At 38.5% G+C, this 20,885-nt stretch overlaps 1 protein-coding gene across 5 annotated transcripts in view; it reads left to right on the forward strand.

Moving 5' to 3' along the window:
* The first annotated feature begins 8,493 nt into the window (after nt 1-8,493).
* rbfox3a (RNA binding fox-1 homolog 3a) overlaps nt 8,494-20,885 on the forward strand; it is a 245,591-nt gene continuing 233,199 nt past the window's right edge. For all 5 annotated transcript variants that reach the window (XM_077550723.1, XM_077550719.1, XM_077550720.1 and 2 more), the window contains exon 1: nt 8,494-8,575. In XM_077550723.1, coding sequence (XP_077406849.1) covers nt 8,548-8,575 — 28 coding nt within the window. In that variant the 5' untranslated portion in view covers nt 8,494-8,547. The remainder of the gene's footprint in view (nt 8,576-20,885) is intronic.

The raw sequence follows: 20,885 nt of genomic DNA on the forward strand, positions 1-20,885 counted from the left end.
ATGTGCATAGGAAACTGTGTGGAGTTCATTAACTCCAACAAGGTTAAGAACCGTTCAATCAGTACGGAAGGGTGAGTTTACATTTTTATTAAAAAAAAAAAAAAGTATGCCAAAGATAAGCCTAACCCTAAACCCAGACAGCAAAAACAGACCAAACAGCACCAAGAGGGAATTATACAATTAATCAAGCAATGTGGGCTCATCAGTGATTCTTCCACAGATATAGTTCGGCTTACAATATGTAAGGTTATTACCCTAAAATCTTTTTGAATATTAAAACATTGTAGGTCTATGCTTGAGTGACCTCAATGTAATCTAAAACTACCGCAAAAAAAAAAAAATCTGTGTAAAATTTTAATTCTGCTGCGTTTTATTCAGCCCAAACAGCCTGGGATCAAAATGACCCACAGATGCGTACAACACAGAACATCAAAAACATATCATGTTAATTTTATGTTTACCCAGTTGTCCTTATTAAATTAGGAAATATCATTAAATATGAAGCTCAAAACATGGCAAAAAGAAACTAAGATGGTTAATATATCATTCACGTAATTTAATACGCTTGCTTCTTCTGTCACTTTAAAAATATGTATATATTTTTAGCACATAATCAGTAAGGAAGGTTGAGTTAACATTTTTATTTAAAAAAAAAAGCAATATTGCTAGCTTGTGCTATGTTAACCTGTTGATGTTTACTGACTGAGTTACGACTGGCAATAATTTTGTTAATTTTGGGATGTTGACAGGAGCTTCCTTTTGGTCTTGAACAGTAAGTACCAGAATATATAAGTGTTCTATTAAGACTTGGTAAGTAACATTAATTTGTGAAGTTATGACCATGAGGATTGAAGTGATGTCCACACACATTATCTGCAATTGGCTGCAGCTTTAAAGTAACTATTTCCATAAAGAAACTTCACGTCTGTAAGACCTGACTACCGTTGGTAAGACCACTTTTCTTTAGTTCAGTTGATAAAAGCTTTGTTTGGACTTAATGTTCATTAAAAATTGAAGAGAGGAAAATCTTAGTGGAAGGAAGACTGGAAAGTGCGAGATAAGGCTTATCTCAGAAGTCCACCTTTCTACTTGTGCCACCAAAAGCCATGTGAGGCTACATTTTTATGTTAGCTGTTTGCAAAGGAGAGTTGTGGAATTGACTGTCTGGTCACTATGTGGCCAATACTGCATTGTTCTGCCAGCAGCTGTTTCTTTTTTAATATGTGTAAAAAGCAAATTGTGTGTCAAACTGTTGGTCAAAAAAATCAAGATAAAAATCAAATTTTATATTTGTAGGGTTGTGCCGCAGCATTCTGTAGGAAATCAGGACTCTCCACTGGGTTTACACATGTTCACTCTGTGCTCGCCGATATGGACAATATGCCACTACACTATACTCCTTAGTAGTGCATGCGTCAGCAGGTGGTTTCTACACAATTAAAGAACTGCTTAATAAATAATAGCCACCCTTTCTTTCTTCCCACTCCCTCAACCATAATAAATCCATTACAATGGCAGACCATACCATTTCTCCTGTTTTTACTCAATAATTGATGAAGACAAATTCCTGTAGGCACTAATTAGATCAACAGGAAATTAGTATTTATTGGAATACAGGGTTTCAGAAAAGGTCATATTGAATATTAACTCAACGTCTAGTCGTCCATGCAACACTCTTTCATGGTTATGCAAAGGGTTTAATAGAAAGTCTATTGGCCAATACAGTCAAGGGTTGTTTGTGCACTGTGTGGAGATGAGGGCGGTGGAAGTAAAAGCCAAAGAAATGAGCTTGGTGATAACTCAATTTACAGTCCCTATTGGCAACTGTTGTTCATTTAGACTAGCTGAAATCTACATCACAATCACCATGGTTTATATCAATAGATGTGAAGACATAAATAAGATGAAATAATAGTGACAATTGTCAGATATTCCTACATAAAAAAAATGAATTGGTATATTCAGTCTCTAGAGTATGTAGATGAATCTCGGTGATGTTATTGCTTATTAGTGGAATATGCTGAAGTACAGTTGCCCCTCGCTGTGTGGCTGATTTTTTATTTATTTTTTTAGAGCTCAGTATCCTTCATTCGGCAGCCTTCTTGGGTCAAAATGTCGTCATCATTATCGCTCTCTTTTATTTGGTGTGTGTGTGTGCGAGTTTGTGCTTTGTGAGTTCCACCAGAGTCATGAAGTTGTCAGGAGACCGGAGGAAAGATCAAAAGATCACTCCACCAACACTCCATCGCCCTCCACCCACAGAATTACAAATTCAGAATCTTTCACCAACCCCAGGAATTCCAACAGGATTAGGGAGACATCAAGAGAGCGGAAGGAAGGAAGGAAGGAAGGAAGGAAGGAAGGAGGGAGGGAGGAAGGAAGGAAGGAAGGAAGGAAGGAAGGAAGGATCCACAAATGCCAGATTTTCCAATACATCACACGATCTCCTTGACAGTAGTCTTCTGGACAATTCCTCCAACAAATACGACCGTATTGATTGTTTTACCATTCACAAAAATATGACCAAATAGAGTGTATTCCACAACAGGTCCCCCACGTCACAAGACGAACAAGACTGTAAGTTCTGCGCATGCTCCTTCATCGTCACTTTTGGGAATTTGTCGTCACTTCTGGGATGGGATACTAATGGTTGGGGTTGTGAAGAGGCTCAGAGGTTGTAATATGGTTGACGTTACAAAGCGTAGTCAACACTAAAACAAACACCGGCCTTTTAGCTCGGTCAAATAAACGCTCGTCTTCCAACCAGACGACCTGGGTTCGAGTCCCAGTAACTCCTGTTATGGTTCAGTTTACTATTTGTTGCTATATACATGGCGGGTAGGGGTCACTAATTTGGCACATTTCAAAACAACCTATGTGGTTGTATTAATTATAGTATTGTCTCCTTCTCTCCTGGATGCACTTCCTCCTCTTGTTACCGCTTCTTTTGGAAGAAAATGTTCACGACAGCCATTTTCACCCTTTTGCCAAAATCCACCCTTGCTCTCCATGTTCCGTGCCTGGATACCCACATGCCCCGTATCCACCTTGGTATCCTGGAAGAGCCACCATGTTATGTACTGAGGCATGATTTTATATGAACAGTTAATTTGGCAAACACTGCATAATGTGTTTTAGATTCTGACTGCACGATTCAGACAGAATTGCTTTTTAATGGCCACTTGCACTGCTCTACTAAAACTCATAGGTGACAACAATGGATTTGACGCCTGTCAAACCAAACTTTTAGAAAGTTTTTTTCAGCGGACTCTAAAGCCATTCCTAAAGCATTTGTGACCCCATTTGTACGGAAAACAAAACAGCGATGGTGCCGCCTATTTTCATACAGCAGCGTTATTTGTGCCATGATTTATAGAAGCTGTTCAGCCACTTTGACAAACACAGTGAGTGGGAAATGCTCAGCAAAATGAATGAGGGATCTCAAAAATCCACTTAAACTGTAAGAGACCATTATCACAGCTGCATTCATTTTAATCATCAAGTGTTACGTTTAATTTGCACAGAGTACGCCCAGCTGCGCCTTTTATATCATTAAAAATAACCTTGACCTTTGCCCTTCAAAAATGCAGACCTTCTCGTTTCCCAGTCAGCGCAACTCTGTCCCGTTATTCAAATGCATTAATTTCAATTTTAGCACTTGCTTTCGGATAGCTATAATTATATTGAAAATAGTTGAATTGAGTAAAATCAATTTCCAAATTATTGCTATGTATTCAATATCCAAGTGAGTAAAGCAGTGTGTGCAAAAGATGAATAGGAGGGTGTAGACCAAAATGACAATAGACAACAACCTTCAAGCATCACCCTCTACGAAATTCATAGTTTAGCTGTTGCATTGGATGGTTTGCCCTGGTGGCTCTTGCACTAAAAATGTGAGAGTTGTCATATACGGCGTGTGCAGCCCCACATTTCAAAATACCAGATCGGGATGAGACAATTTTGGTGTGTGAACCGTCTTCAGATATGACAATTGTGACGTATTGTTATTCTCAATAGACATCCACGTAGAGGAGCGATAGAGAGAAATAAAGAATTCTGAACTGAATTAAAGTCGTAACCTCACAGCTCCTGCTTCTCAATGTGATATAGTGAACATAAAACATGATGAAGCTGTGTGATAGGACAGGAGAGGCCAATGACTGAACAAGCCTTTGATGGGCTTATTATTCTAACTTTGATTTATGGTAATTGACCTCAAAGTGGAGACGGTCATAATTAATGCTGGGGGGAGCATCTCTCTCTCGCTCTCGCTCTTGCTCTCTCTCACTCTCTCTTTCTTTCTTTCTCTCTCTCCCCAATCAAATCAATTTTCAGTTGTTGAACTACTGGTACAGATACTGGCTTTTTGAGTTATCATTAATGTTTTTTTCTCAGCATGTAAAATGTCACTTCATTTTCACATCAGTTCATCACCATCCAATTTTATCTGCTATTTGGAGTCCATATTACATGCATATTCTTTTGAATAGAATTGTATCATAGGACTTAATCGGAATCTCTGTGTTACGGTCTATGAATTATTTTTACATTGAGGAAATAGTTAAGACATTTTTCAGTTACTGTATTTATTGCCACTACTTTGATGGAGAAATTGGAGGCCAACATTGTCACATGTCTAATACAAAACCATTGTCTCTTAAAGAAGTATTTTATTTTAAACAAAATATGCTCGTACAGAGTCCGCCAAATTCTAGTCCTTCAACTTTATATTATCCGCAAATTTATTCCTCACATCATATTTGACATGCTTCTCCTTCCACATTTCCTAACTGATTCTCACCATTCTAACTTCAACACGTTCCAAAAATTCACAATCAAGTGTGCTCGCATTTTTGTCATTCCAAAAATCCAGTTTTCCCCACATTCTTAATTTTCCCACCAAAAATACACAATTCACTTCCAATGGCACACTTAAATTTATTTATATCATTCCTTTTTGAAATTCAAAACATTCAACTCCTTCTTTTCACCTTGGGATTGATTTTCAACATTCCAAAAATTCATACATACCAAAAATGTCATATTTTTCACAGTAAGCTTCCTAAATTTTCACCCTAAAATTTTACAAATTCACATATTCTGCATCTACATACCTCCAGTTTCCACATTTTTTGACCGATTCAAACCAAGTTGGAATAACTTCGACATGTTCAGCTCATTCCAAGTCAGTGTGTCATTACCTGTCGTTCAATATTCCACAGCATTCCATAATTTTTAATTTAGCCTCTCAGTCTTCACATGCCATTTCTCCATAAATTGCATTCTCTGGTTAATGTATATTTTACACACATTAGTAAAAGGAAAATGTGCATACATTGTTCAATCCCAAATTTATTCATTCATTTTCTTTTCACATTTTTCGATCGATTCTCACCATTCCAACTTCACCACATTCCAGTCAAACATCAATCATGACATTAATACACATTCTCTTTGTCCTCTACAATTACAAGAGGGTGCTCAAAGTTGTAGCCATTAGCTTCCAGACATATATGTGTATGGCAAACTGCTGCTTAGGTAACTTTGGCCAAATGTCCAATGGGATTGCTGCACATGCATTTTCATGTGTTCAACTCCCCATAGATGCCCTTAAGAATGTTGTGTGTCGCAAGAAACATTGGTGGCCCTTAGACAGCAAATTGAAAATGGCATGTGAAGCAAAGGCCAAACTGAAGGTAGAAGCGAAGACTTATCCAAATGGAACTCCGGTTTCCTACCCTAACCCATATTGATTATTTAACGAGTCAAGAGCCGTATCTCAATATGTTCATCCATTTAATCAGTATATCACCATGATGGAATGAATGAGACAATTCACCCTCCCTTCCCTCATTTCTAAAAGCGTGGAGGGTATCAAATTACACCCCTCAGGTGGACGGTGTAGTGATTCAGAGGAGGGCAGAAGAAGAGGAGCGTGACAATGAGTGGTGGGAGTGACTGATGAGTTGCAGAAGGCACATACGCTTTGTTCACCTCTGTGGCCTGGATGGAGTGATTAGCAGTTGGGAATAGAGAGAGAGTCGAATGAAATGCTGGATTGGATGCTCATGATGGATGTGCTCCGCATACCACCTCATGTGTTGTTCCCTCCTCTGAGGTTCTATATCCTAGTTTTGAAAATTGTGTTTGCACTCTTCCTTTATTTGCTTTTTAATCACCACCCACTGTATATACCAATCAGTCTTCCACACTACAACATTCTAACCTTCTATCTTCACCTTGGTTTCCCCTATCTCTATTTTAGTCGTCATATTTGAAAACCCCTTTCTCCCTTTGCGACTTTTTATCTTTGCACATCTTTTCTCCCCAACCCCTCCCTCCTATTATTTCCCTGACTTTCCTCCATCGTCTTATTGCTCTCATACCTATGCATCCCCTCTCCCCTCATCCTATTTCCAACTCAAGACCACCGCACGACCATCACATTCATCTCTCTCTTCCTGCCTCTGTGTCAGTGTCCTCCCAGAGTGGTGACAGTGTGACAGCTGTGTGCCGCTCTGTCCACACCCGGCCTTTGATCACTCTCCCAGTGCTCCATTGTGGCTAATGAGGAGAGCAGGAGGGCTCTGGGGTTTGCATATACTGGAGCTCCCACACTGCCCTCTGTATCTCCAGTGCTCCTCCATCCTCCTGTTCCCTAACCTCGCTCTCTTCCTTGGTGTCTTCCTTTCATCCCTGTGCCTGTCCCCTACTTCTTCCCCTCAGCTGCTTGTCACTACCCTCTCTTTTTGCCTCGTTTCACTTTCAACCACTGTGATTAAGTCATGGTATTATAGCTGATATCAACAATCAACAAGCTGTGGAGTTTTTTTTTTCTTTCTTTTTTTTTTCTTTTCTGGAGAGCTCAGTATTGTTCATTCGGTAATTTTACCGATTTGACATGTCATCATCATTGCTCTCTTTTTTTTTTTATATATTTTTTAATTTTTTATGTATTTATTTTTAAATTTAATTTTTTTAATTTTGTATGTGGGTGAGTATGTGTATGTGTGTGTGTGTGCGTGCGTGTGAATGTGTGTGTATTCATTAGTTCACCTAAAACCTATTAAAAAATCCCATACCGTTCACCTAAACCGAACACTTTCAGCCAGTCGTGAGGCCGTCAGGAGACCCGAGGAAGGACCAAAGAAAATAAAGGAAATGTGGAGTTTTATTGCATCTCGTCAAATGGTTTTGCATTCCTTGCAGTTAAAAAAAAAAAAAAGAACAATGCAATGAAATTGTCTGAATATCAAGGTTACACAATTTTTTGAGCACATTAAAATATTTCAACATTAACACTACCTACCAATTATTCCTTGTCAGATTCATGGTTAAGATGGATTCAGCTAACTTTGTGTTAGAGGAGAGGTCACTGAAAGTGTCCATCTGTATATTTTCCTTTGAGTGCCGTTAACGTGAGTTGTCGTCAATGGGAAAATCTAACAATGACAGCAATTGTCATCAACTACCTTTCTTCCATGGAATGGGCAGTGAGAAGTCTTAAGCAGTTCTGGTTTGATCATTAAGCAGGGAAAGAAAAAAATAGCTGTGGTCAGTAGATGGAAGCATTGGGTCTTTTTTGGATGAGATCATCGGGTTTTAATGGATGGCGGTGTGTTTGTCACGTTACATCAGAGAGAAAAAGATGACAAAAAGCTTACTCCAATGCTTACTGCATTTTCTTGGTCTAAAATAGGTGATTTGAGTTGAACCAGTCACTACTGTTAAATTTAGTAGTTTCTGTTTACGTACAAATAAAACACAATCTGCCGTGAGCCTTGAAAGAGTAGTCAGAATGAAAGTTGGCTGACACTCAATTGGTTCCCCTTTTTTGCTTGTTTGTTTGTTATGGCTAGCATTGTAAGAGTTCATGGACTTTTGATGAGTCCGGGTGAAATTTGTATTTTTTCAGCTGGAATAGGTTGAAACTCCCCAAGACTTTGAGAAGGACAAGTTGTTGAAAACATTTGAAAAATAGATGGATGGGTATTATATGCAAAATTGTATGTTGATCACTACCAAATATAGTTTATCATGTATATTTTTTTAAACTGTTATTTTGCAAAAATATTTTCGTTCAACTGTATTGCAATTATTCACCCTTGATATGAGTAATTCTCATACTGAGACTTATGACTCCTCCACAAAGCAGCTTTTACAATCTCTAAATTGCAGCAGTGAAAAAACAAGCCTATGCAGAATGCACCCCCCCCCCCCCCCCCACCTAAGTCTGGTTTTACCAACTGCCATGTTTACCCTTAAACACCATCAATCTGTTGATTCAGTTAGCGGCATTTGCTTTTGTATATTGAAACCATCTGCATACACGGAAACAATAGAAAGCGACATTTACAGACTGAGCCCTTAACGCTTTTCAAATCCTATCATTGTCTGTGTCTGCACCCGCTCTGCCTTTCCTCCTCCTTTGCTTCGTTGTATGATTTTGGGTCATTTTTCTTTGTTTTTCTTTCCGCCACCCGTTATAAAACTCACTGCTCGTCTTGCTCTCTTGCTTTTTTATGCCATCATCACTGGACTGGAGAAATGATTTCCTCCAGCTGTTCAAATTCAGGTATGGAAAATGGAGGTGATAAGGAAGGAGAGAGAGAGAGAGGGAGGGAGAAAGAGAGAGAGGGAGGGATGGAGAAAGAGAGAGAGGGAGAAAGGAGGAGGGGAGCAGGGGAGAGATGGAGCGAGGGAGAGAGAGAGAGAGAGAGAGAGAGAGAGAGAGAGAGAGAGAGAGAGAGAGAGAGAGAGAGAGAGAGAGAGAGAGAGAGAGAGAGAGAGAGAGAGAGAGATGGTGCTAATATTGATCTTGGTTAATTAGATTCCCATTGAAGTCCCTTGGGGGATTGGGGCATCGCAGCTCTCTGTTTGAGTCCAGGCGAAGAAAAGCCAAGGCCGAATTAGAAGGAATTCCATTTTAAACACCAGCTTGTTTGGACAAAAAGCTAAGGAATCCAAGCTTCATATATTTGATGTATTCAACTCTGATCCTTCTCTCTGTTTAATTAGACTTCCTTTTGTCTTTGATGCTGTTCTTTTCCCAAGCTTGACAGCATTTATGTTCTGACTTCATTTGCATGTTCTGCTGTGTGTGCGTACGTGTATCGGGAGCTCCCTCTATCTAATCATTGCCAGCATGAGCAGTTGTGGTTCAGTGCCCCCATGAACATGTATGATTATCCAGTAACATGTGTAACCCACAGGATGTGGATTTTAGCCGACACGGCGTTTGTGCTCCACATGGCCAAGTACGGCAAATCCGGCCTTTCATTTTTCCGTGAAATATTTGTCATGCTTCCCCTTCTCAATCTCACAGTGCCGGAGATAGCTGCCAGGCACTGAACACGTAGGCTTGATTTACAGCCATTGGCAGGAATCACATCACTCTAACAGAATTAACTGAGCTTCCTAATTAAAAATATATCCGTCTGTCTGCAGTTTTATTTTAGTAGTCGGAAACTTTCTCGGTGTGTCACTGTCATTTTTTCAAAGCTGACTGCAAAAGTCAAAGGTGTGATTAGTGTTGTTGTGAATGTTCCTTCTTACTGCTAATTCATCACAGTTTTCCCAACTACTACTGTGTTTACTGTATGACGGACCCTTCAAAGTCAAACACAATCCATTCTGTGAACCAAGATGACTTCCAATTGGTTCTAATTTCAAATTTTGCCCCTCTGTAAAGGAAATACAATGATCCCTCGCTACTTCGCGGTTCAGTTATTGCGGCTTCACTCTATCCCAGGTTTTCATTTGTAACCATAACTTTTTTTTGCTATTTTTCTCGGACCAGTCAAACATTTGTATATTTTTTTGTGGGGAAAATTTGTTCTAAAAAAAAAAACTAGCCCATGAACGTTCCCGTTCCCTCATCGCGGGTGTGTTCAGAAATATGTTCCGAGCTCACTCAGACCGTTTGGAAACACAGAACGTGCTGTTCGGTTATTCAAAGGCAGACAGTTGAAGCACGAGCCGCTAACTAGGCTGTGTTCTGAAATTAATTTGAGCGGGTCTAATGTCTGTCTCCTACAGCATACAAGCACGAGGAAATGTCCAACTTTAACTATGTTATTTTTTTCTTTTTAGTTTAAAATGTCTTACCTTAACTATAATATTGCATCACATTGTAGCCAAAGGAACAATCCTGGTATGTTAATGTGCTTTTTGGTGCAGTAAATCCTTGTTCGGAAACCTAAAACTAGCTTCCATGACAACCCTTCTTCTTTGTCGTCGTCATTGTCTTCTTCTTCGCTATCATTTTCTTCTACGTTATCTTCTTTGTTGTCGTCTTCGTCCTCTAATGAAAGAGTTTGACAGCGATTAAAAGTGAATCTCTGCTACGCGAAAATTCACCCATCGTGGGAGATCATTGAACGTATCCCCCGCGAAAAATGACTCAACATTGCAATCAATTACATCGTCAAACCGTCACCATCATGAAGCCCTTATTGAATACCTTACTTAAGTATGGTTCACACTGTAAGATTTTAAAATTGCCAGCCTACTTTGAAACTGTGAGAGACGGCACACGTGATGAGAAAAAAATCACGTGAGTAACAGTTTTGTTGTGTGGTGTTCGGGCACACGGCACAATCAATACATCACACACGAACCGAGTTCATTCATGAATGGATTCCTGGTTAGACGAGAAGCCTTGCAAAACCTTTCGAGAGTAAACGTGACTTCCGAGTAAAAAAATAATAATGGAGGACCAGTCGCGATACTACCTGGTTTGTTTTTAGCCCCCCCAAAAAGTGGCATAAATAGAAAATACTTTGTATGAAGTAGTGTAAATAGCACAGACTTTCTGTTGTGCGATGACAGTTTTGATTTTGGATTCCCCATTGTCTTCGTCACCACCTCGCTTCCTGATTGGCTGCACCGTAAACTGGCAGGGTTTGTCCTCGGGGCACACCGCACACGGTGTGAAGTCAGGACAAAAAAAATCCAACATGTTGAATATCCCCGATTTCAGGTCAGAGTGGCCCAAACGTCCTTCCACACACAGCATGATTATCTGTAAGAATATCGTTTGGATGTTGGCGTGTCCTTACAATTGTCGGGAGGGGAAATGCGGGGCTAAAATCGGGCTAATTCTCCTGTCGTGTGAACCAGGCTTAAGCAGTTTAAGTTACAACTGGAACGTTTAACTCATTTGCTCCCCAAAAACCTTATTTTTACGTTTTTATTCAAAAACCTATTTATATGTTTTTTTTTAAGTTTAAGCTTTTTTATGGTAGCGCATATGGTAGTTATTACAAAAACGGCCAGCAGGTGGCAGTAGAAGAGATCAACCAGGGCCATGTTGCAACAAGCTGTTTTTACCACTGTTTGAAATAGATTTGTGAATAATGATGAAACTTAGCTATATTCTAATGTTAATTGCTGCAAAACGGAAACAGATAGAAATTTACTTTTTTTTTCCTGATGAAGGAAGAGAATCTAATCTTCTTCTTTTTTTCTTGGTAGGTTCCATGCTTTTATAGCAATAGAACACACTATTCTGTGGGCCTTGCAAAATCAGTCAAAACCCAGTAAAACAACTGGGAGCGAAGGGGATTGTTTCAGTGAAAATGGCTGGGAGTGAATGAGTTGATGATGACCTTGATGATAGGGGAAAACTTAAACAGCTACCCTATCATCAGAATGTGGTTAACTCAAGACAGGTAATGATCTGGTGGATCTAACCAGACTGTACCGCTGTTTATAAAAAACAATGCATCAGATTTATATAGCGCTTTTCTAGACACTCAAAGACACTTTTACAATGGAATGGATACATTAGTCATGCACTCACAAACTCACACTGTGTTGGCGGTAAGCTACTTAAGTAGCCAAAGCTGCCCTGGGGCAGGCTGACGGAGGCGTGGCTGCCAGTGTGCGCCTACGGCCTCTCCGACCACCACCAAACATTCACACCTTCAATACACCAGGGTGAGTAGCACAGGAGGGCATGTATGTGAAATGCCTTGCCCAAGGACACAACGACACAGGACATGGGGAGAGCAGGGATCGAACAGCCGACCTTCTGGTTACTGAGCGACCGTCTCTACACCCTGAGCCACGCCCACCAAAAACTACCGCTTTCGGCTTACATAGATCTGGTGGTAGACCCTGTTGAACATTTTACTCCCAAACAATCATTCTGATAAAAATCTGCTGTAGGTATCATTTGACACCACATTCTTCCTTATCATAGCATTCAGTGACAGCTTGTGTCCTGTCAATTGAGGCATCACTGTGTTATCGCTGCGTTCAGAGTCAAGACTTTGGCTCACCGCTGCTTGCTGTGGCTTAAAGTCACCATGAGGTTCATTTGCTTCAATGCGTGATTGATCAGATGATTGATGGCGCTTCCTTTCCCACGTCTTCCTGCCCTGTCATTGTCCACCCCTTCTTGTTACCTCTCTTGGTTCCACTTCTCCAGAGAGCTGACACCCATCTTTCCATGTGTACTTCAGAGCTGCTCTTCCTGGCAGCACACCAGGACTCATCCATCCTTTAATTCACAATTCACAACCTCCCTTTAGCCAAGACCCCCCATCGTTAATTGAATTCTTTCAATATATTCCCCATCGCACGTTGGGAAGCGTCAGCGGTTTCTGATTGCCTGAACGCACACTTGGTACATTTTAATATATTGACTATTCATATTTGATATTGGACAGACTGAATAGTTATCTATCACTGAATATAAAACTAAGTATAATACATTTAAAGTTAAGTTGGACCCATAACATTGTCAGCAAACACAATTAGTTTTCTTTCCCAGCATTGGCTTTTCTCAAAAACATTTACCAACCTTTAGAATTACAAATTGTTTTGTTTTCTATATAAGCACTTGGGCCAAAATTAAACAAGAAAGTAAGCAAGTAAGCACATTTTTGACTTGGTATAAAATACAATAAAATAACCATCATTAGAATTGTCTATTTCTATTTCATGGTTGTTTTCCGATTTCTCTTTTGGCATGCCAGTTTTTCACCTTTTTTTAATTATTATTATTGAGTTTGTGTAATTCCTGATGGTCCGTAAATGTGTGTGTGTGTGGTCTTGTTTTTGTTACATAGTGGGGCCAACATTTTGGGATGTCGCAGAGTTGTGGGGCCCACCCGTCCATGTGCTGCCATTTTGCTGGGCCCCACAAGTTAAGACCTCTTTTTGAGGGTCAAAACTTGGTTTTAGAGCTTAGGTTTAAATTGGGTTATGGTTGAGGTTAGGGTAAAGAATAGGGGTAGGCAATCATTTTTTAAGGTTGGGGTTAGGTGAAGGGGCTAGAAAGTGCATTATGTCAATGAGATAACACAAAGATAGTAAAACAAACGTGTGTGTGTGTGTGTGTGTGCGCAGCAGATTTATTAAATCATTACACAACTAACCCACACATCCCAATTCACAATGTGCTGCACTGCATCCACAAGGACCCTCATTTGAGTTTGAATTATGGAATATCGCTGCGATTCATGTCGAACCTCGTTTTGATTTATGAGGCAAAGTTTGTAGTTTATTAGTTTACGTCTTCACAGCCGAAAGTCAATGTACTTTCCTTCAAGCTTTATTATGCAATGTCAACAAACACATCTCATCCTTCTGGTCCTTTTGTCATTTTAAGACATTGTCTGCATTTTGTCTCAATTACATCACAGTTGTTGGGTTTTGGATCGTTGTTTTGAATATACACTACACAATTTTTATTTTTAAACCAAATGCATCTTGTCTAGTTGTGGAAAGCATGCACTGCTGAACCCCCAACCCTGGGCACAACACATACACACATTTACTCACCCTGTAAACACGCAAACATGGAACCCTGGGGTGAGCGGAGAAAAGGTGCTGAATTGGCAATTTTTTTCTGATCCCAGGAGGAAAAGCCATTTTAGATGCTAAATAAACAGGCTGTTAATGGCCTCTACTGCCTTACCCTATTTCTGTATCCTTGAATGTATTGAAGGGTAAAGGTCACCAGCAGCTTCAAGTACACAAAGTGCTGGTGTGAATGTTTGTCTCAATAGGTACGCATACAATGTGAATACAATCTATTAACTCATTCACTCCCAGCCTTTTTCACTGAAACAATCCCCTTTGCTCCTGGCTGTTTTACTGGATTTTGACAGATTTTAAAAGGCTCGAAACATATTGTGTTCTATTGCTATAAAAACATAGAACCTACCAAAAGAAAGATTGGAGTCTCTTCTTTCATCAGTAAAAAAATATACATATTTCTACGTACAGTATCTGTTTCCGTTTTGCAGCAATTCCCATTAGAATATAGCTAAGTTTCATCATTATTCACAAATCTGTTTAAAACAGTGGGGAAAAAAGCTTTTTGCAACATGGCCCTGGGTGATCTCTTATACTCTGCTTTTGTAATAACTACCATTGCTTCAACAATTCTCTTCAGTTCAGAGGCTGCATCAAAGCCTTCTGTATGCTATAAAATATTGCTATAAAAACATAGAACCTACCAAAAGAAAGATTAGAGTCTCTTCTTTTATCAGTAAAAAAATATATATTTCTACAGTATCTGTTTCCATTTTGCAGCAATTAGCATTAGAATGTAGCTCGTTCTCTGTAGTTGAGAGGCTGCATCAAAGCCTTCTGTATGCTCTAGCATTAAAAAAAAAAAAAAATAATAATATATATATATTTAAAAAACGTATACATACGTCTTTGGGACACTTAAAACATTTAATATAGAACATATTTATAAGCTTTTGGGAGCAAATGAGTTAATATTCAGCAAAACCACCACCAAGACAACAGCATTACCTAATATTATTATTTATTTATATTACCAAAAATCTTATATTTAGTTTTTGGAACATTTAATGATAGTTTATTTATTTATTCAAACCACAACTTGAGCTTTTCCATGTCTCCAGAAAATACCCCTAGCAACTGCTGAAGGTTCTTCCCGGCACAGAAAATACTTGTATCATCAGCAAAAAACACATAATTCAAAATATTGGAAACCATACATAAATAGTATGGATAATTTAGGTCCCAGAATTGACCCTTGCAGCACCCCACACGTAATATCTGCAAGTGTGGACTTAAATGCACCTGCCTGTACAAACTGCTGTCTATTTTCCATGGAGTTTTGAACAATATCAATATCAACCTTCATATGAAATAATATCCTTTGCCAAAATAAGTTTGTTACAATTTCAACGGATGACGACACAATTTAGATCTCACTTGATTGAAATCTTGGTCTACTATATGAGGTGGAAAAACAGTAACAGCAGCAACGTGAAGGTACGTTCACTAGGGAAAGTTGTCAGCTACGAGAAAGATTTGTGGCAAACGTCCTGTGACAGCTTAAAGTCTAGAAGGTTCTGGCGTTTAAAAATGATCCATTAAATCTAAAGAAAGAAAAACAAACAAACATTTTTTTCACTTGTTAGCTAATTTGATATTTTTTGTTACTAATTTTACAATGTTAGCAAATCAATGGGAATTTACGGTTAGCAACGTTGATTAGCATTTAAACAACATGCACCATGCTGTGATTTGTTTTCTACTCACAATAAGAACTGTATAATTTAAGGTAAAATAAGACAACCTTTATGTGTCACAAAACAGTGCGTATGCAATGAGATTTCCAGTTATCAAGTTTTCAAAATGGATACCAGCTAAAATTTCAAATACATTTTTTTGCAGTGGGATGCCATTCGAGCTGCTAAATCTAAGATGCTAAGCTACGTAAATGATTGTTTTGTTAAATATTGCTCCATGGATGTGATGATCTCACTCAGCTAACAATTTTCATGAGTCATGGTTTGTCTTGTGTGTTTTTGTTGAATCATGCTGCTGATATCAAGGTGCTTGTAAATGAACAGTAGGCTACATGCCTAAGAGTTTATCTCAACTAAAACGATGATTAAAGGGTCTTGCCCTTTAAATAGACAATCCTGTTGACCTAATTTAGAGTCTCGATCAATCCTGGGCTGGCCACATTCATTGAGACACCAGCCATTGATTTTCTCTCTTGTGCTAGCCTTGCCGGCACACAGGATGAGGGAGGCAAGGCCAGAAAAGCCATCCAATCAAGTAATACATGTCCGTTTATAGTATAGTTATGAAATAAAGTGACATTTTTGTTTTTGAATTGCATTAAAAGCCCATTAGGTAACATATACATTAATTTGTATACTGTATGAGTAAATATTGAAAGAAGCACATTATTTTTACTTATCCTAGTAAGGATAAACGGTTTTCAGACAATGGATGGAGGGAAGGATACTTTGTAGGCATAAAGAAATAAACTTTACCCATCTTTGAATGCCGTTATAGCGAACATTTATGTAATTCTCTTTTATGTTCATCTGTCTAATGAAAGAAAATAGGGACCTATTGGAATATGGTTTCCAGGCATGCACTCGCCTCCGCACTCCACTTTGCCCTCAGGTTTATTACTGGTGATAGCAATATTATCCACCCGTGTTTCCTCTTTGATTATGGTTGGTTGGTAGCCTCCGACCAAAAGAAATAATGGTGACTTGTATCCCTTTTGTTTCTAAAGTCTGTTCGGAAAATTATCACGTTGAATCTTTTTGTTCTGGAATTTCAGTACGTCGCTGACTGACTTGCTATCTTTGAAGTTACTCCACCCCAGGGCTGACATTACTTTATCTGCTTGGAAAGTACAATTTATTTTGCATTAGGAAGGGCATCCAGTATACAATTTGACATCTTGAGCAGTGTTTTTTTTAAGCTATTGCTATTGTATGTACGTGGGTGTTTAACTTGAGCATAGCAATTGTTCTATACTAGTCCTATACTAATACAATGTGATTGATAGAATGCAATACATTTGTACCACAGAGAGGGGAATCTGGTTTTACAGCAGCAATGTAGACAATAGCAGCTGAATTTGAAAATGGCAGGCTTGGGTAAATAAATACATGGCTAAATACAGATGTTAACAGCAGCAACAATAGTCAGTGATATCATTATTGCGTAAAATGAAAACAGTTTACACTATATCTTTAACTCATTCACTCCCAGCAATTTTCACTGAAGCAACCCCCTTTGCTCCTGGCTATTTCACTGTATTTGACTGATTTTGCCAGGCCCACAAAATATTGTGTTCTATTGCTATAAAAACATAGAACCTACCAAAAGAAAGATTAGTCTCTTCTTTCATCAGTAAAACCAATTATATCTCTAAATTATCTGTTTCCGTTTTGCAGCAATTAGCATTAGAATGTATCTAAGTTTCATCATTATTCACAAATCTGTTTAAAACACTGGGGAAAATAGCTTTTTGCAACATGGCCCTGGGTGATCTCTTATACTCTGCTGCCACCTGCTGGCCGTTTTTGTAATAACTACCATTGCTTCAACAATTCTCTTCAGTTCAGAGGCTGCATCAAAGCCTTCTGTATGCTCTAGCATAAAAAAAAACATAAATGGGAGCATGTCAATATTCTAAATAGAACGTATTTATAAAATTTTGGGAGTAAATGAGTTAATAGCTGAGTAATTATAAGGAATTCGTTACGTGGCAGAGTTAGTGTTAAAGATTTAGTTTACCATCCTGCACAGACACAAAAAAAAAATCTACACTATTCTAAGACTAACGCCGTAATCATGTAAATGAACCTCTCAGAACACAACGTCAGCTGTACATCTATAATATTGTTATATTGATTGTGGAGGATTTAAAAGCAGCACATTTGATCAGCCCTTTTTCCTTGCCTTGAGATGTGTGTGCGTGGGCGTTTTACCTACTCACAATGAAGACAGTGGCCTTCTTTAAAACTTTCCCAGTGTGAAAATGTCTCTTTCGAGACACAAGATTGGGGAGGTTTCAAAACCTGTTGAATATTTTAGGTCTACACACCATATCCTCATGGAGACAAGTGCCCGATGGTATGTGCATGTAACCCTTATCTACAACTAGGACTTTTTGTTTGAAGGCTGGAGTACTACACAAACACAATCATCATTCACGCCACAAAATCAATCAAATCCCCTGATCTTTTACTCAGTAATTTAAAATTATTCATATGCATCCATGTATCAACTGCCACCCATGCAAAACCCAATTTGTCCATCTGCTGTGATGGAGCAGGATTTGCTAGACACACTTATCTGAAGAAGAGGCACGGTGTTCTAATTTGCTCAGTTGTACATCCCAGTTGTGGTCCCATTGATCCAAATTGTGGTTTATCATTTGGAACCACCAGAAGAAATGCAGTTTCTATTGATAAACATGCCAGACAAGGTGGCATTAGATCTTAATAAGAAACACTTGACGATCATAGTGCTTGTATCTTATTTTCATTAGTCATTCCCATACAACGTACAATGGCATGATAAATATACTCATCCATTTGATTTGTGGAAATTAAAATTTAATTCCACTTAGGTTCAATACAACATTAGTTAAATGTGCTGAGGGAAAAGCAAAACTTTTTTTTATTTCAGTTTTGCTAATGAGTTCTTCTTTCCCGTTGTCATCAAAGGCACAAGGCTACAATGGTTTGATAGAAGTTGTATTTAAAAGTTGTTGTTTTTATAAGATAAATTGAACGAGATCATGGCTCATGTCTGATCTTTACCTTATATCAGTGTGAGAACAGATGTTTTATAGATGACTGAAATCTGATGATAATGCAACGTACTTAAGCCTAACGTGTGTGCATACAGCAGATATAACATGCTACACATCCCTCTTCAAATGCTGGGTGTTAGTTCTATTAAAAAGATGGGACTAATATAAATAATTTTTGAAATTATTTCCACCCTTAATTTGATTTATAACTGCCCAAATCAATACTTTAAAAACAATGAAAAGGGGAAGTAAAAATAAACAACTGAGATTAGTTGTTCATGTATGCACAACCTCATAACTGGGAACGTGGCTGTGTTCTTAATTAAAATTGATTTTCTTTAGCTGGAACTGGGGCCTTAGTCAAGATAAAGGGAATTATGAACAGTTCCAAATGCAAGTGTTAGCCTAAAACCTTCAGGCTTCTGCTCGAGCAGTGGTTTTTAACCTGGGTTCAATCGAGCCCCAGGGGTGAGTCAGTCTCAGAGGTTCGGTAGAGACTCAAATGATTCATGTTGATACACCCCACTTGGCCATCACTGGCTGTAGGTGATCATGCTAAAATGCTTGGCCTATCTCTGCTGCAGGAAATTTGGTGCGCTCAGTAGTTGACTTGTGGCTGATGTTATGAGATGTCTTTATTATTGTCATCCCTTCATACTGGGTGTCAAACAACAACAACAAAAAAGCTGCCCCAGTGTTCCATCTTAAGAAAACAGCGGTGGTTGTTGTAATGTTCTCGATATATCTAGCAAAAGTAAAGTTGCTTTTGTTTACTAATAAACCTTTAGTTATGTCTTGAATAAAAAATTTAAAAAAATCATATTTCATTTTTCAATAGAAAAGCATGAATGTGTGTGGGGTTCAGTACCCCCAACAAGGTTAAGAACCGCTGTGCTGGAAAGCAAAATAAAATGTCACAATAAGCCTACTAGAACATCTGAATACTATGTTGGGCTAATCAGAGACACTTTATTTGGTGGAAGGTGAGTTCTGACTCCCTTTTAAAGTCGCCGGTTAATTAATAATGAACACAGCCACATCCCCAGTTATGAGGGTGTGTACACTAGTGCAACTACATTATCTCAGTTGTTTATCTTTATATACCCACTATTTTTTTCAGTTGAATTGTGCATATGTAAAATTAATGGTGGAAAAGTTTTTTGAAGTATTTATTGCAGCCTCTATGGCACAAAAATCTCAACAATGATGTGTAAACTACTAGTCTATAACAACTTACAATAAGAACCAATTAAAAAAACAATTAAGTCAGCTGGAATAGATGGAATTTTAATGTTACTGCTTGTTTATTTTTATTTTGTTATTTTTAACATTTACCATATCTGAACAAGTAGAAGCTTATAAAAAAATCAATACAACATATTGCTTTATATTAAGACAATAGATTAATATAAAATACAGTTAAGGTTACCATGTTGGTGTGACCCTCAACGACCCTTCCATTGACCCCTTGGGAAATTAAATGCCCACCTCTGTCCAAGAGACAGTTGTATTGCTTTAGATTGTGTAGAGGAATTGCGTTGGAAAATAGTTTGTCTTTTGTTGTTAAGTTATCTTAGAAGCAAAGCAAATGGACAACAAAACAGTTATGAACAGGTGCGATTAGACATTCTTGGAAAGAGGTCGCGACACTTGCACTTATGTTGTCTATGTGTAGTTTGTCAACGGTGTTAAACGGTGTGTTTTAATTCGAGTCCTGTAAAAACTTGCCTGACTCAAACACGGTTAATAATAGGTGACCTTGTGAACGTTATGACTATAATAGGAATATAATTAATAGAATAACGAATATAGTAATTAATATGATTCCCATGATGATCAAGTTCCGTAACATCTGGATTAAAAGGTTAAAATATGTCACATTGCTAAAGAAAAAAAGGAAGATTGGCTTCAAGGAGTTTGGCATCTAACTTTATCCTTACTTCATTCCTGTTGATTGTAAAATGCAATGCTTCACATGCCTCTAAGACCCTGAAACTGCCCGAGTCAACATGTTATCATCATCGCTCTCTTTTTTTTTGGGGGGGCGAGCATGCGTAAGCGGATACTTCAGAGTCCCGCCAGAGTCGTGAAGTTGTCAGGAGACCAGAGGAAGGCTCAAAGGAAATCCAGCACCAACCATTCACCAGAGTTACATAACCAGAATCTTTCGCAAACCCCAGAAAACATGTAGATTCCAACCGATTAGGGAGACTTCAAGAGACCAGAGGAAAGACTAAAGGAAGAACGGAAGGATAAACAAGCAGAGTAATATCCACAAACACCAGTCTCCACTGATTCAGTGACCAGTGGGAGAAGC

The sequence above is a fragment of the Vanacampus margaritifer genome, chromosome 18 (assembly GCF_051991255.1).
Source record: "Vanacampus margaritifer isolate UIUO_Vmar chromosome 18, RoL_Vmar_1.0, whole genome shotgun sequence".
In the NCBI taxonomy this organism is placed as follows: Eukaryota; Metazoa; Chordata; class Actinopteri; order Syngnathiformes; family Syngnathidae; genus Vanacampus; species Vanacampus margaritifer.